The 18,275-nt window shown below is 37.2% G+C and overlaps 1 protein-coding gene across 1 annotated transcript in view; it reads left to right on the top strand.

Annotated features, from left to right (window-relative positions):
* The first annotated feature begins 672 nt into the window (after positions 1 to 672).
* mib1 (MIB E3 ubiquitin protein ligase 1) overlaps positions 673 to 18,275 on the top strand; it is a 46,383-nt gene continuing 28,780 nt past the window's right edge. Inside the window, exons 1-12 of the mRNA XM_042719334.1 lie at positions 673 to 1,958; positions 2,667 to 2,838; positions 5,499 to 5,628; positions 7,759 to 7,863; positions 8,422 to 8,488; positions 9,541 to 9,745; positions 10,189 to 10,372; positions 11,985 to 12,129; positions 12,656 to 12,822; positions 14,480 to 14,587; positions 16,202 to 16,399; positions 16,892 to 17,043. Coding sequence (XP_042575268.1) covers positions 1,730 to 1,958; positions 2,667 to 2,838; positions 5,499 to 5,628; positions 7,759 to 7,863; positions 8,422 to 8,488; positions 9,541 to 9,745; positions 10,189 to 10,372; positions 11,985 to 12,129; positions 12,656 to 12,822; positions 14,480 to 14,587; positions 16,202 to 16,399; positions 16,892 to 17,043 — 1,862 coding nt within the window. The 5' untranslated portion in view covers positions 673 to 1,729. The remainder of the gene's footprint in view (positions 1,959 to 2,666; positions 2,839 to 5,498; positions 5,629 to 7,758; positions 7,864 to 8,421; positions 8,489 to 9,540; positions 9,746 to 10,188; positions 10,373 to 11,984; positions 12,130 to 12,655; positions 12,823 to 14,479; positions 14,588 to 16,201; positions 16,400 to 16,891; positions 17,044 to 18,275) is intronic.

Raw genomic sequence — 18,275 nt, 5'->3', positions numbered from 1 at the left:
CTAATAGTCCTCTCAGTGCTGCAGAACCTTTTTATTACTTTTAATACTTTGAGAAGAATTGGCGGTCCAAGCCTTCAGAAATTAAACAAATAAATAAATAAATATTTTTATCTTTATTCATTCTTAATAATTGCTTATAAGCTTGGCTTAATATATAATTTTAAAAATGTTCCATACAGAACATAAAACGTGACCTAGCACTCACCTATTCTATTCTATTCTATTCTATTCTATTCTATTCTATTCTATTCTATTCTATTTCTTTAAATTTATTAATTTAAAAAACGTCCCTATGTGTACTGTGCTAGACTAACTAAGACTTGTCACGGGCAGCCGGTTGGTCTGATTGCCTCTATTATTCTCATTTTGATAAAAGCTTCTACTAAATGATTAAATGTAAATGTAAATAACAACATTTTTTGAGTATGTTTTGTCATGAATTATATACATATATATATATATATAAATATATATATATATATATATTTATATACATATATATATATATATAATTCATGACAAATATTGAGATACATAGTAAAGAATATGAGTGATACAATACAAAAGACATAATACAGCCAGATTTCACAAAATAGTTTGTGTCTGGGCTCTGCTCACTTTAAATCCTGGCGTGACGTCATTTTACGCCACGGAAACTGCTTGGATCCCAAACAGTCCCACCTCCACTGGCTCGAGCTCCTCTGATTGACAATAATGGCGACGCGTTCGTCTTGAGTTGCACCTCAATGAAACATTGCTGAAGACCGTATTTTCACCAACTCTTTGATATTACCTGGGCTTAGGCTTTAAGGATTTCTTTCAGAAATGATCTCCGAATCTTTTTTGGCGAGGAAATTTTAAGTTTTGCTGGTGGAATTCTTGGGAAAGCACTAACAAAGGTCTTCTCATCCGTGGCGAAGTGGCTGCTGTTTACAGACCCGTGCGTGCATTTGTTTCGGGCATGAAGAACTGCGATTACTTTATCTACAGCCATTCATTCAGATATTACACCGCCATTTATTATAAACCGGGACGCTTTGTTGAAACTGGCTTAGTTGCACAGGAAGCTTGAGCTGCTTTTTTTGCAGAAGCTTTTCACGAACAGAAGCTCGCGCAGACATTCTGAATCGCGTCACGCAAAGTTGGACCATCTGTTGAACGCACAGCAAAGTTCACCAATCTTTTTTTACATCTCGCGATAAAAACGACGGTTGTGTTTTCTAAATCGAAAGTTTTTGTTGCCATTTTGCTATCGTCAAGTAACAGCTTACAACTTTAGTAAGGCTAGCTATAGCTGGTTAGCCTAGACTTGCTAACTGGCCTTTGCTAAAAACCAGCCGTTAGAGACTGAAATGAACCGCTTGCCAAATTTACCTTAAAATTGTGTCCAGAATAAATTATAATTACAACCTAAATTTGCGTTACACTTCTCCGTAAGAGATATTTCACGAAAACTACTTAGCGTTACATTTATTTGTTGCAAACTTGCACAGTTCTTAATACTTCAGTTAAATTCTGTCGTCAGGATATCAATAGACAATTAATTGTATGACTTAAGAAAACTAGGTCATCCCTTTACTTGTCCGTACAGCTAAATTGCCCTCCTTCACTTGTCGTTGACCCAGATGTAAGTTAAGACAAGACGTATCGGTTAATTTAAAACCTCACGTTTTCTGAGCTGGCTTGACGGCTAGCTAAAAGTTACTTTTATTGCAACATTTGCTCGTAAATGACCACCGGTAGGAATAACAGAGTCATGATGGAAGGAGTGGGTGCTCGAGTTATCCGCGGGCCTGACTGGAAGTGGGGTAAACAGGACGGCGGAGAAGGGCACCTCGGCACCGTCAGGAGTTTTGAGAGCCCAGAGGAGGTGGTGGTAGTGTGGGATAACGGCACCGCCGCCAATTACCGCTGCTCCGGGGCTTATGACGTGAGGATTCTAGACAGTGCGCCCACAGGTGAGACTCTTTAAAACAAGACCGAGCTTGTTTAGGTCGAACATACATTTGGTGATACTTTAAATAGCATTAATTACTGAACATCAGCTCTTGATTATTATCTAAAAAAAAAAAAAAAAAACAGGTTCAGGTCATGAAAGTTTATTATATCTGAGTGTATAAGTGTGACCCTGGACAGCAAAACCAGTCATAAAGGTCAGTTTTTCTAAATTGAGATTTATATATCATCTGAAAGCTGATAAATACACTTTCCACGGATGTATAGTTTGTTAGGATAAGACAATATTTGGCTGAGATAAAACTTTTGAAAATCTGGAATCTGAGGGTACAAAAAAAATCCTAAATATTGACAAAATCAACTTTAAAGTTATTCTTAGCAATGTATATTACTAATCAAAAACTAAGTTTTGATATTTTTTACAAAATATCTTAATGGAACATGATCTTTACTTAATGATTTTGGCTTAAAATAAAAATACAGTGTATTGTTGGCTATTGCTACAAATATGCAAATGCTACTTATGACTGGTTTTGTGGTCCAGGGTCACATATGTGTATGAGTATATCCATCTATCTATCTGTCTATCATATATATATATATATATATATAGAGAGAGAGAGAGAGAGAGAGAGAGAGCAAACTTTAGTTGAAGCAATGCAGGTGGACGTCAACTCCTGTGTCATATGTGTGTAATTACCATGTTACAGGAATCAAGCATGATGGCACCATGTGTGACACCTGTCGGCAGCAGCCCATCATTGGGATCCGATGGAAATGTGCCGAGTGCACCAACTATGACCTCTGCACCACCTGTTACCATGGTGATAAGCACCACCTGCGTCACAGGTTCTACCGCATCACCACTCCTGGTAGTGAGAGGTGAGTTTTCTCCCTGTGGTCTTGACTCCTTGCCATTATTCCCTCTGTGGTTAAGGTAGTTCTCTGGCCAGTTTCAGACCCATCATGTAACATATCCTTCAGTTATGGGATGTTGTTGCCTGGTGACAGGTGGACCACTCCTCTGCTGTCTGGAGCTCGGTGGGAATACCAGCCTGTAATAGTATAGAGCAGTTTGTATCATTGGTCACCATGTCCCTCAATGTGGGCGATTTATGTCTGTGTAAATACAAGCTACTGTAGATTTGAATTGCATAGTGGATGACTTTAAAGCTGGTCCACTGGTCTTGTTTTATTTAGTTTTTAAATTTAGGGATTTTGTGCTTTGTCACATCTACCTGTACCTAGTTTGAACAAAAAAATGTATTTAAATTTGGAAGTCCTGTGTTTAGCAGTCCATGATCTTCTTACTTTTGTGCTGTTTTTTTTTTTGTTTCTCAGAGAAACATTGGTTATTTATTTCTGCCCTGTACTTAATGGCTTAATGGATATCCTACTTTTTTTTTTTTTTTTTTTAATAGTATCTTATGTCTAATCTGGTCAAATTTCTTTTGAACAACTTGACCCTAGTTTCTAACATGCTTGTTTGGTTTTTTAGCATGTTCTTGTTTCCTCTTGCTGTAGTTTGTTGAATTTAAAAGGCGATACAACTTGTTTGATGGAGATGTATATGAACTAACTGGCCCCTTTTTGTGTGATGTACAAGTTACTCTATAATATTTACTTGTCGGCTGTTGTATAGCAATATAATTAGCAATTGACCATATGACAAATGAATGATTGACAGCCCAAATATCCAGTCAAATTGATGCACTGATAAGCCTTGTTGTTATCCACTGTTTTGTTCATCAAACTTAGTAAACTGTTTGTTGTTAACTTAGTAAACATTATGGTAAAAAGGTGTTATGGCAGAAAGGCTAGTGAATAGAGTTTTGTTCATTTTGTTCCTGAAACAAGCCAGTAATCTTGAATAATGCAAGCGTTGGATCAGACCCTGCGGTAGACCACATGAACAAATACACTTGGAAATTTTTTATAATCATCCAGAAGCAAACTATTTCCCTGTTTGCTCAAAGAAAAGCAATAGTAGAATGCAGTATGGTGGGTTTTTTTAGAAAGGGGAATAATTGTTTAAAATAGGGCTTGTTTCTTTTGACAATGACACACTTCTGTTTTGTTTTCTCTATTAATTACAGAGACTACATATATGCTTTATTTAAAAACCCAAAAAAAGACCCAACATCAATTACACATTTTCCTTGCTGTCAGTTATTTGTCAATATTTATTACATTTGAACTGTCTGACTCTTTGATACGTGGGTAGATCTTTCCTTGGGATTTCACTATTTTCTTGTCCCAACTTTATATTTAGTTTCAAAATAACACCCTGATACAAAAATGTGCTTTCTGTTGTGTGATGCTACATCAGCGAGCTGCGTTTGTGACAATGGTTTGTTTTATGACAAAAGTTTTAAGAGTGGGCATGGTACAGTAGCTAATCGTTGATGTAAGGTCATTTGTGCTGTTCTGAATATTGGCTTGGCTGTGGTCATAATATAAAATGGCCTGTTTCTTTCTACAAAATATATGCAAAGATGCATCAATGTTCATTGAATTGTCTTTTATTAGGAAATATGTGCTCTTCTATTTCTGCTTCATATGATCTGTGGTTAATGTGGGTCTGACCAAAATATATTAGACATGTTTACTAGTTACCAGACAGAGTTTATAAGGTATACATGAATTGGTAATACAGCTGGTCTTGTATGGAATATGAAAATAGAGCTGCTGTTTTGTTTGCGTTCTGTTACTTTTTACTGGCTTGACTAACGTCTCCTTCACTGTCTCCATATGGTAAGGCTATTAAGAAGTCTAGCAGTTGTTTAGACGTCTCTCGTGGCATCCGCCCATAACTGCCCTCAACATGAGCTCAAAGAAACAATAGGTCAGCACAACAGCTGGTCTCCTTTTAACTAAGTGTGACTCTATTTCCCTAGTGAGAATGGTTAGTGAAGTACAACACACAAAGACAGTGATGAAGCCAGGCCTTTTTCCCTTGGCAGCTGCTGTCTCCTGCTGTGGTTTCCAGCTGCTTTAGGGTACACATAATCATTTTATGCACAATTCTTTTAAGTTTTTTAGCATTTTAAAGATTTTTTTAACAGAAGTTTGCAATCTCAAACACAGCCTGCATAACAGAAATATGTTTTGGGAATGTCATGTTTTGTATTGAGATAAGCAGTTAGTTAGGGGAGCACAGAGAAGAAAAATGAACACATGTCAGCAAAGCTGGAGGATCAGAAACTAACTGCTGTGGTTCAGCATGGGGCAGCTTCCAGATGGGAGACAAGCTTCTCCTCTAGAAACAAACAATAAGCGATTAAAGAAAAATGATCCAGGATTATCCTTTTTATTCTGCAGGTTTTGCGTAACCTTTGAGTTTCAAAGAAAATTGAGCTAAGCAATATAAATGATGACAAGCCTACAGTGGGTTCTTGTTTGTTAGCTACAGCGTTTCAGGAAGTTACTTCTCCACCTCTAATATTTAGCAATAATTTTTTAATACAACTTTTTCTTTTTGAAAAGCTTATACTTTTATATTCCAAAGCATATCATCTGAAATTGCTTTTGTGTTTGCACAGAGTTCTTTTGGAATCTCGACGCAAGTCAAAGAAGATCACCGCCCGGGGCATATTTGCAGGAGGACGGGTGGTGCGAGGAGTGGATTGGCAGTGGGAGGATCAGGATGGCGGGAATGGAAGAAGAGGGAAGGTAGTGCCTCAACATGTTTGGTTTTGCTCACTTTTCTTTACTCATCATTTATCAGATGAAAAACACTCACCTATCATGTAGATACAGCTATGTCATGCTCTTTCATGTTCATGAAAGACTGTTCACTGAAGCAAAATTAGATGGCGCCAAGGCATTATTATTTCACACGCATTCATCTAACTTGCATCATGCAACATAAGTGATCCATCTTACATTAGCAGTAACTTAAAGGAGTAGTTCACTTTCAGAATGAAAATTCTGTCGTCATTTACTCACCCCCTACTTGTTCCAAACCTGTATGAGTTTCTTTCATCTGTTGAACACAAAAGAAGTTATTTTGAAAAATGTTGGGATCTGAACAGTTGATGAACACTATTAACTTCCATAGTATTTTTTAATTTTTTTTCCTACTATGAAAGTCAATGGTGCTCATCAACTGTTCGGTTCCCAACATTTTGCAAAATATCTTCTTTTGTGTTCAACAGATGAAAGAAACTCATACAGGTTTGGAACAAGTAGGGGGTGAGTAAATGACAACAGAAATTTCATTCTGAAAGTGAACTACTCCTTTTAAAAGTGCTGTGAAACAGTAACAGTGAAAATTGCCTTGTAACCACGTTATATACAAACCTTTTAAAGCTACATTATTATAAACTGACATTATTAAAAATAAGAAATGTAGCATTATAATTTCAAATAGGGCCTACACCACAAGTGCAAAGACTGCTGGTTTGATTCCAGTTTTTACACTTTTGATGCAAAGCCCCAATTATGCGACATTCAAATAAATGAAAATGAGTTGCCACTTGCCAGTTATTGACACACTTGTGCTGTTTAACAGCAATTTAATAAGTGTTTACCCTACCTATAGTCCCTGCTTTTTTAGCCTATTCAGTGTTATCTGAATTGACTAGATGTCTATTCACATGTATTGTATTCTAGTGTTGTATGAGGCTAATCACTGTTCGTATTTAGCCTTTAGCCAAATCAATTTATATAGTGCTCTATTGCTGAAGAAAAAGAAATCACTGCTTCTCTTTTGCGTATTGACTTACCTGCAAAACAAAAAGGGAACAGCATTTTAAAAATTTATTTAAATTTTGTCCTACTAAGAAACTATTTTTGTATACATTAAGGCAGTTTGCTGCTCTCTAATCTTCCCCATAAGTTCAACACCGGTATTTTTAATGCTGTGATTTGAGCGAAGAGTGATGCCAGAGGGTACTGTACAAGTCAACTATTCATTTGGCCTTTGAATTGTCTGAGGGCACTCCAGTTAAGTGTATTTAAAGAGCACTTTCAAGCACACTTCTTTCAGAGAAAGTGCCTACTTCAACCTAAACGTTGAGTTTGAGCGTTAAATCTACCAGTCGTAATTAAAGCGGCATCCTGCCACTGCGGTTGGCATGTTGATTGGTGTGTCTGGTGGTGAAAACATTCACTCTCTTGGGATTCTCAGTGCGTTTGCTGCTTGTTCAATGTTTTTACCTTTACAAATCTTGTTTATTGTGTGACTGGAATTACATGTGGTACATTGTTGTAGAGGAAATCTTATATTAATTATTAACACAGATGATCTTTGAATTGTTACTGTTTCAAGCTGAAAGCTTAAAGTTGGATTGAAATTAAAATTCACTTTCAATTAATCGTTTTCATTTTTTAAATGCAGCTTATAGATCTTAATGTTAACAATTCTTTTGTTCATGTGTTTCCATAAAAAAAAAAAAAAAAGTTTTCATCTCATATTGTTTAAACGGCAGACTCTGGTGACAAACCCGGCCCCTGCAAGCTTGCATTTAACTGCCGCCACTTTGTTACTACCGTTTCATCTAGACTTTAAAGTCTAGTCCAAGACAAGCCACTCTGACTAACTATATACGTACCATTCAGTGGCAAACTTTTTTTTATTTATTTTTTGCAAAGGACTGACCTTTAAGATGTTAATTAGTTTTTATAATGCAATTTTTTTGTTTCACACAAGGTTTATTGGGATGTCTGTGGTCCCTAAACTCTTGTGCCCTTCAATATTGTGTTTATTAGCTGAATTAATCCAAATGTAGAGTGCTTCAGTTATGTGACTAAAGTGAAAGATGTTCAGTAAGTCTTCCTCACCATCCTCCTATGTTTCAGGTGACAGAGATCCAGGACTGGAGTGCTGCCAGCCCCCACAGCGCAGCCTACGTCCTTTGGGACAACGGGGCCAAGAACCTCTACCGAGTGGGATTCGAGGGCATGGTGAGCCACCCCCATCACTATACACATACACAAAAGACTGCAGTTAACTGGCCTTTGTGTTGCTACCCACCCCCCTTCTACACGCACTGCACCACACACAAACAAGTCATCCTATAAGCTGGCCTTCTTTATAAGAGCCATGTGCAGGGCAGCCATTGTAAGGGGCAGCTGGATGAGCTATCTGCATGATAAAAGAAGTCTGTTCCCTTTCTGTCTCTTCACAAGAGAGCGATATTCAACATGAAGACCAAAGGCAAAGAGAGCAGGGGGTGTGGTCTGCAGAAAGCGTGCCTCAGTTATTGAAGTGCTAGGCCGCTCACTCATTGGCTGTTCGAAATTCTGCGACTTCTGAATTTTAGCCAATCATTTTGTGGTTGGGCAGCGGCTTTTGTCTGTGATTGCAATATATCCGGAGGGTGTGCGCAGCCATCTGCCACTGGAATTATTAATTAGATTTGGATAAAATGCAGACAGTTGTATCAGAGACTGTTTCAATGTTTAGACTTTTGTGGTTAGGGATTAACTGTTATAATTAATTGTCTTTTTTCTTTTTTTTAGTCGGATTTGAAGTGTGTGCAAGATGCCAAAGGAGGCACTTTTTACAGAGACCACTGTCCAGTGTTGGGTAAGCTTTCCAGATGCATCATACTAGTAGGCTTATAATATTTTACATGAATATATTTGAGTTGTAAAGGGGTTTAAGCCTCGTAGGTCAAGTGGTCCTCTGTTGCATCTTAATTGTATGAGATGCCTCCACTAGGTGTCAGCACTAGATGGTATGGTGAGGCTGATCTTAAAACATGACACATTCCTGTTTAAAAGCTCTTTTGGCCCCAGTCCATAATTGACTCCTTACTATCCAAGCCAATACTGTTAGGTTCTATACAAGAATGGTCAACTTAAATTAATTACTCTTGAAACCTTAAGAAATGTTCCCAAAAAAAACAACGTCTTGTGCTTTACAATTTAGAGAGTCCCTCCCTACACAGTGTTTACTGCTCCATACTCACTAAACAAGGGCTATCTGTTGAAGTTCACTTAACTCTAACTCTGAATGCACTGTAATGCAGACAAATGCATACAAAGCTTAAGTCAAAGCATATTGAGGGGGTTGGTGTATGATATAAAAATATACAACATCAATTTATATTTACAAGGTTTTTGAAATTTAAGTACTGGAAAACCCTTGGAAACAGTTGTGTTTATGAAGAGGCTTTAAGGCTGTATATGAAACCAGGCCTGACAATAAGGACTTGTTTTTTAAGTCTTGTCAGTTTAAACCAGGGTTCTTCAAATCTTGTCCTGGAGGGCCAATACACTGCAGAGTTTAGCTCCAACCGTGATCAAACTCACCTACCTCAGATTTTCTAATGATCCTGAAGACATTTATTAGCATACTCAGGTGTAATTGATTAGGGTTAGAGCTAAACTCTGCAGGAAAGTAGATCTCGCACAGAGAACCTCATTTCAGACAACACATGAACACTAAATTGAGTTCTCTTTTTTTTGTCTTCTTGCACTATTGCTTGTTTGTTTTTTCTTATTTTATTTCTGAGTGTTTGCATTGAAAAATGGTTAGCGCAATAGAATATGTTGTTCTCAAGATGATAATGATCGCGAGAAGTCATTCTATTGCTCGCTAGATCATCTCATATTTTAACCTGTGACTGTCTGTAGGGGAGCAGAATGGAAACAGGAACCCAGGAGGCCTGCAGATTGGAGACTTGGTCAACATTGATTTGGACCTGGAGATCGTTCAGTCGCTGCAGCATGGGCACGGAGGCTGGACTGATGGCATGTTTGAAACGCTCACCACCACAGGCACTGTGTGCGGCATTGATGAAGACCATGACATTGTTGTGCAGTATCCCAGTGGAAACAGGTCAGTCACACTTTATATATTATCTTAAATGTTGTTTTTTTTTGTCTTCGTTTCAGTGCACGACAGTCACAGTCTTCACAATTATGACAAATCATTATACATATTAATGTTGATTAATAGAATATACATAAAAATTTCAGCTTTGGATATAATCAGTCTACAAATCCAAAAGAAGCTGTGTTTCTGAACGTGTATCAAGACCTAAATTGATATTACATAAGACCGTAACATTCCCATTAGTCCTCTTAGTAGTCTAAAAACTGCTTAAACAAAACCACAAAGTAAGCAGTATAACAATATTAACCATGTAAAGCCTGACATTTGAAATAATAATCAGGAAAATAATTTTCTTTTGAAATGTAACAATATTAACTACTGTTGTTGAAGGTCTGTGACTTTACTTTTGAACTGAATTGAACACAGAACCTTTCTCTGTGTTCTAGGTGGACATTTAACCCAGCGGTGCTCACAAAGGCAAATGTTGTACGTAGTGGAGAGGTGGCGGCTGGTGCTGAGGGAGGCAGTTCTCAGTTCATGGTGGGAGACTTGGTCCAGATCTGCTATGACATTGACCGCATCAAACTACTCCAGAGAGGACATGGAGAGTGGGCTGAAGCTATGCTGCCAGTGAGCATCACCTACCTCATCCTTAAAGGGACAGTTCAACCAAAAATTTTATTCTGTTTTCATTTACTTACCCTTATGTCATTCAAATCTATGTGGCTACACTTTATTTTAATAGTCCACTTCTAGACATTCATAGCCATTCTACTAAATATAAGTAGCTTTGCAACTCCATGTGAACTAACTCTGATTAATTGGCAACTACATATCAACTAATTCTCATTAGAGTATTAGTAGGCTTTTAGTTTAGAGTATAATGTCTGCTGGGCACCATGCAAATAAAGTGTTAGCATATATTAAGCAGACAATCTGCTAATACTCTAATGACTGCTAGTTGACATGTACATAGTTTCAAAGTTTGCTAGTTATTATCATGTCTAAAGTGGACCATCAAAGTAAAGTGTTACCACATATGTTTTTATAATAGAAGTCAACAGTTCCCAAAACGGTTTGGTTATCAACATTCTTCAAAATATCTTTTTAGACTGAAAATAATACAGGTTTGGAACAATGTGTGGTAAAATAAAAGATGACAGAATTAACATTTTTAGCTGAACTATCCCTTTAATGATTGCATGACACCGTTTCTATGAATGATTAGATGAATATTACACTTTGGCTGTTATACCAACATGGATTTTTACATTTATTTTATTTTGTAAAAGAGCAGACTGAAAAATGAGAGAGAGAGAGAGAGAGGGGGAACAGGATCAGAAAAAGTTGCAGGATTTAAAGCGGATTCACACATATGGTTACCATTGCGACACTAAGCACTAGGCCAGAGCTCTGTAATGATTTTGTTATTTTATAGTACAGTGTAATGGATTTATCTAATCAAATAATTGCTTTTTTCCATACTAAGACATCTGGCTCTAGTATGCACAAAAAAATCTAGAGACTAATCGACAGTGCCCTTTTCAGTTATGCAGGAGTGACTTCCAGAGTGAAAATACATTTACTTTTTCAAAACGTGTTAAATTTCTCTGTTTTGGCTGCAAATGAAATGACCAATAAAACCAGCCATTGATGAGACCCTATCTTTGTAATAAAGACCCAGTGTGCTTGAGTTTAAAGTGGCCGATGAGGATTCACTTTCTAGCCACTGGCAACCTACTACCAATAGCACAGTTGTTTTATTTTATCTACTGGCTTTTTCAAGCTAAAGCAGTGGATGAGATGCTGAGAGTGGCATTGAGTCTGTGCGACTGGTTTATATTTCTGGCATCTCCCTCTTTTTGATGTCCTCGATGGACAAATCTTAACAGAATTCCAATAGCTTCAGTTATGAGCAATATATATATGAGATATGGTCCTGCAAGTCTAGGAGCCTTTGGGTATTCTCTTTTTAAATGAGCCAATCTCAATTTTAAAAGCCAGACCTTAGACTTATTGATTTTCTTCTCCGACGACCACATCTCTCTCTCTCCCTCCACAGTACTTAGGATGTTGCCCTCACAGGGGTGTTTGTACCTGTGTGTAATATGCAGTTTGCACACAAACCTGTCTAGCATTCCTGCAGTTTCAGAGCTTAGAGGAAAGGAAAATGGGTTAAATGCATTAGAACTTTTTTTTAGGACAGTCACACACACATATGCCCATGTTTTCTCTTGTGCAGACCCTTGGGAAGGTGGGAAGAGTGCAACAGATTTACTCTGACAGTGACCTCAAAGTCGAGGTTTGCGGGACATCCTGGACATACAATCCAGCCGCTGTCACTAAAGTGGCTCCTGGTGGATCTGCTGTTACTAATGCCTCTGGAGGTAATACACACACACACACACACACACAGGGATATGTGATTTATGGGGATAGCGCAATGGTTTTTATACCGTCACACAATGTATTTAGGCACTTCACTTATTGCCATGCACACCATTTTTGTTATTTTCTAGTTTTAGTGACTTATAAAATGTAAAAAATGTGATAGAGTGACATTTTACTTCCACGTTTAAATTATTCATTTCAGTTAGAGCTGCACATTATTGGAAAAGACTGACATTGTGATGATTTGTTTTTCTTTTATATATTTTGCAATTTTCACCAGAAGACTTGAAAAGCTCTGTTTGGAAATAATACTAATTTTAGAATGATTCAGGTGATTTTGTAAGGGAGTGCCTCTGATTTCAGTTCTATTTCGTTACACAGACCTAATATCAATATATTGTGGCATTAATTGATTTGCCAGATGGAGGAAATGTCCTATATTTCAGTAGTGCTCACAGTCAACCACAGACAAGCATCAATCCGTTTCTCATCAGTTATTGTGTTCTCTGTGTGACACTATAGCAGTGTTGACAGAGAATCCTTCTGTGCCTGCAGAGCGCCTGTCTCAGCTCCTCAAGAAGCTTTTTGAGACACAGGAGTCTGGAGACATTAATGAAGAGCTGGTGAAGGCCGCGGCCAATGGTGACCTAGCCAAAGTAGAGGACATCCTGAAGAGACCTGATGTAGATGTAAGAGTTCTCTCATAACACACACACACACACACACACACACACACACACACACACACACACACACACACACACACACACACACACACACACACTGTACTAAATTTGCACATCCACAAAAAATCTCAGCAGATTTCCATAGAATTCTCATTATTCGTAAAGTTCTACACATCCCCTACATATTTATTTAATATTTTGGTCAATGTTAATATTTTTAATTGTCAGTATAAATTAATATTTCAGTATAATGTTTATTTGCTGTCAATATGAGTGAGATATTTTCCATTTCTTTTCTTTTTTTTCCACAAACTCGCCAAATTAAAGAATAGTTAAAGACTTAAAAAGTCCTTGTTACAAGACACTATTTGATCTGATCAAATAGGTAGCAGTTCTTACATTTTAGAAAGTGCAAGTCAGAAAGAAGAAACTTATGCGAGTGGTACTTTGATCAAGCATCGTAATGGTTCTAATTTGTAGCAAGACCACTTTGAACTGCTGCACCTTTTGGTTCTAACTGGAGTCTCACAGATCAGATCAAACGCACAATCAAAGAATGATGGCTGCTCTTATATGTATGATACCTCCTTTGCTCTTTTTTTTCTTTTTCTCCTATGAGCCTGAAACTCTCAGTTTATGGAATATGGAACTGCTTCAGTCTAGTCTCTAACATTCTGAAAGTATTCAACAGTCGTTCGTATGAAGACATGGGCACATGAGTCGTTTTGAATAAGACTGAACAAAACAATCAAGCAGTTTTAATCAGAAAGGTTTAATCTGTCAGCCATCTGTACATGCTGCTAAAACAATTGTTTCATTTAAGTATTTTGAGAGGAGTTGAAGAACATTGCTTGTGTAAATTTCAAAATGAACTATTGTGGTCTCACCACAATAACAATGGGAAATTTGATTACGCCAATGATTGCACAGCATGTCAATTTAAAGGAAATGAGAAGGAGGTCGATCCAAGTTTTGTTTGGAATAGAGAGACTAGACACTGGAATGCAGTGCACAATGAACATATGATATAGCAATGTTATTTGGTATTAGCATTATTCCCACAGTCATGGAAGACTTGGAAATGCCAGGGAATTTTAAAATTGTAACTTGCATTTTTTTTTTTTTTAACCAATCTTTATTTTTTTTGTGTAACTTAAGTTGTGTTATTATTAAATAATTTTATAATCTCGTGATTTTTAAAAAGCCTAGTTATCATAAATGACTAGAAATGCCTGGATTTGCATTAGATTTGCTTGTCACTTTGCCTGATAGAGACTTTACGTCAATATATTTGATCAGTTTGAGTCTTCTTTTCCCCCACTTTTTTGGTTTGTGTTGGTGCCAGGACTGGCCCTGTGCCCTGCCGCCCCTCACTGAAGTAATTTCTTGTAGCACAGAGAGAGAAGAAGGGAAGTCAAATTGGACAGGGTGACTGGCCAAATGATATGCTCGGCAGGACAAGACATGTCCTGCAAATACACCAGGGGCTCCAGCATTAATATTCATGCCTTTGCACACTGGTTTAACTTACCGCAATGCTGCAGATCACAAATAGACACTTGTGTATGTGCTTATACAAACCCGTTTTAAAGAATGACACAAACATGGAATCTGAAATGCAAATAGCATGATGTGATCAACCCTGTCTTTTTATTTCCAGGTGAACGGGCAGTGTGCAGGACACACTGCCATGCAGGCAGCCAGCCAAAATGGCCATGTGGACGTCCTCAAACTGCTGCTGAAACATAATGTGGACCTGGAGGCTGAGGTATGTACTGCATACCTCAACCAAACCACATCTTGTCACCTTTAGCCCAAACTGGAGTTTATTGTGTTTGGAACAGTGCAAACCATAATATGCTGTTGGTTGACTAATGACCTTAAACCGCTTGGACCTTGTTTGTTTGTAGTTCAGACACCTCAAGCAGACGTTTTTGTTTTAAGAGAGACCTCATGGAGCTAGTTAGCTAATTGAATTGAGTTAAATGTTTCCTTGTGTATTTTTAATGCACCTGGGTCCGGGATGCAAACTTGTCTCTTTTTGGGCCAAAATCACCATATCTATTCCAGAATATCTCATTTGTGTGATTTGTGTAGATCCAATGAATCCAGTTTTTGAAACTGGTTGGAGTGTCATCAAATGAGAAGCTTGGGGTGGTTTAAGCTCTATCTGTGATTTTTTCCTCAAAATAAGAGCTCTTTGATTTAATGTTTGATTTAATTTAACTATTTTTCTGTAAAATAAATGTACCATTATTAAATATGTGTGTGTTTTTTTTTTTACATTATGGTATTATAACAAAAGTAACATATTTCTTTATTAATTTATTGAATTGTTATAATTTAATAAAATAAATATTTTGATTAAATGGAATATTAATAATAATTATTAGATTTTTTTTTTAAATTGGTTCGAGTGTCAATAAAATAGGATTTTTTTTTTTAAAATAAAAGCTCTTTGGATTTTTTTTTTTGTCTGTTTTACTCAAAAAAATAATTATTAAATACTCAAGTTTTTTATTAGTATTATTACTACAGTGATATTTTTTTTACTGAATAGTTATAATTCAATAAAATATATATTTTAAATAATTATAATGATAACAATTTAATAAAATGCACATAATTATAGTAATAATAATAATAATATTGCCCCGGACACCCGCATCTTTGTTACCTTATTTGCCCATGGTTAGTTTGCATCCCTGTAACATTAAATACTGTTGTGACAGTATAGCATAATATCCCAGCATAATATAGAGAGAAAACATATATATAGACAGAGATATTTCGGTTAAAGAGAGGAGCGGTTTAACCCATGGGAGTGATCTTCCAAGAAACTTGCACTAATAAAATTTTGATCCAAGTTTTAGACTTGCATTGTTGTAATAGGAATGCTAAGTGAAGTATGTTTGTAAAGAAAAGGCTTTAGGTGCTTCAGAGGCATATTGAGGTAAGGTTAACTGAACCCCCTCATTCCCATATTCTGAGGATAAGTTAATGTTGGCAATTGGCATGCAGTCAGCACATCTATTGTAAATGTTAAATATTTAGCATATTGAAATCTTTAATGAAATATTTTGGTCCAGTGGAGAAAAACAGACTGTACGCCTTGCCACTGTCAGCTGGAGGAACAGAGAGATTATTAGGCCAAGTAACCAGAAGATTTGCATCATTATAAGGCAGTTTAACCAGAAAATACTCATCATCATAAGTAATTACCTTCACAAATAACCACTTCCACAAAAAACACTCAGCTCCTCAGTTTTTTCCTTTTTCTAGGCCAGTTATAGTTCTAGAAGCTTTATAGTCAGACAGTGGAATCAGACAGTGATGTGTTTAAATGAGGATTCTGACAGTGATTGACATGCAACTCTTTCAGGATAAGGATGGAGACCGAGCCGTCCATCATGCAGCCTTCGGGGACGAAGGTTCCGTCATTGAGGTGCTGCATCGAGGCGGGGCTGACCTGAATGCCAGAAACAAACGCAGACAAACGCCTCTGCACATCGCTGTCAACAAGGGCCATCTACAGGTGGTGAAGACTTTGCTTGACTTTGGCTGCCACCCCAGTCTGCAGGTGAACTATTTCAGTTTCAGTCCCTGGTGTCTCAGTACCTCTCATTTTATAATGAAAACTTCCTTGCTTTTTATTGACTGACACTTTTGGTAACACATTCTAAGCTTATGCTGGTAGTTAGTGAGTAGTTCTTATACACTACAGTTCAAACTTTTGGAATAATTTTTTTTTTTTTAATGCTTTTGAAAGAGCCTCTTATCCTCCTTAAGGCTGCATGTATTTTATATATATATATAAAAAAAAACAATCCAGTAAGATATTAATGTTGTGAAATATCATTACAATGTAAAATAACATTTCCATGAAACATTGCCATGTAATGCCAGCATTTATTATTATACTTGCTAAGCATTTGTATAATTTAGCATATTTCTGCTTATTCTGTGGTAACAGTAGATCAAGTCACATCACACCTTTATCATGCTGTATTGCGTTCAGTAGAAAAAACAGTACATACTTAAAGAGCCTGTAACTTAATGCTGCCCCCTGCAGGACTCGGAGGGGGACACACCTCTCCATGATGCCATCAGCAAGAAGAGGGATGACATGCTCTCTGTGCTCCAGGAAGCAGGTGCAGATGTCACGATTACCAACAATAACGGATTCAACGCCCTTCACCATGCAGCTCTGCGAGGGAACCCCAGGTATGGCTACGTTCAATTTGCATGTGTCATAATTTTGGTTGAATTAAGCTTGTGATTAATGAGAATTATGCATCAATGAATTTATTGAATGATTTCATTTCATATTTGGGGCCTGTGCGGAACAAATTCGAGGCTCCTAAAGTCAAAATAAGTTATTTTTTCTTTACTGTGGCGAATTTACCATTGTTGCTTCATGAATGGTGATGCCCACTTGCATACAAACTTAAACTACAGTAGGCACTCTGATTGCATCTAGGCCTGTACGATTAATCAAAATTAAATAGCAATTAGTCAAAGGCTGCGATTGTCATGTGTATCTTTCAATGAAGCACGGTTCTGTGATCAGTAGACATCTCCATCCGATGGCCAGAGGGTGCTCTTGCACTGAAACGCCAAACACGCCCCGCAGATGAAAGAAAATACACGTCTTTACATGTCTTCGTTCCAGGTCATTTTTTTATGTCCTTCACTCACAAACGTCCCTCCATCTCGATATACTCGGATGTACATCATTGATTACGTTGCAGCGGTATCCCTTCTAGCCACAACCCTGGAACAATGTGCATTACCTTTCTTCTGTGGGGCATATTTGGAGTTTCAGCGCGAGAGTGCCCTCTGGCCTGCGGATGGAGATTTACTACTGATCACAGAACTGTGCTTCACTGAAAGATACGATTATTTCGACTGATCGTGCAGCCCTAATTGCATCCTTATGTTCAGTTTTCCTCAGCCAGTAGCTGTTGATATACCCTTAATATATATTTCAAACTTGTTGAGCTTCGAGCTGCAAACCTTTTTTGCTAAATTCAGATTTGATATATAAAAAGTTTAAAAACATCTTCAATTCTAGTGTAACATTTTGGCTTCAAATCTTCATTTTGCAAATATCGTAATAATCCAGTGAGATTTGTGTATGATTATCTACTTCAACACAGCGTTTTCAGTTAGTTTGTTCATATTACTGTTGCAAGGACCATGGAGAACTTGCCTCAGTTTTTCTGTGGATTTTAGCCATTTCAATTGTTTCTGTTTTGGTGAAGCATCTAATACTTTATAAAAAGTAGCACAGAAGCACAGTACTTAATATAAAAAGTGTCCATGAATAAATATAACATAAAATGTTATTAATGCCTTAACCAGGTTAACCATTTAATCATTAAAGGGACCCAAAAATGAAAATGAACCTATGATTTACTCACCCTCAAGCGTATCGATGCATTTATGTAAGAAAA

Source organism: Cyprinus carpio, chromosome B2, assembly GCF_018340385.1.
Source record: "Cyprinus carpio isolate SPL01 chromosome B2, ASM1834038v1, whole genome shotgun sequence".
Taxonomy (NCBI): domain Eukaryota; kingdom Metazoa; phylum Chordata; class Actinopteri; order Cypriniformes; family Cyprinidae; genus Cyprinus; species Cyprinus carpio.
Note: the sequence above shows the minus strand (reverse complement) of the source record. Positions and strands in the feature narration are given on the sequence as shown.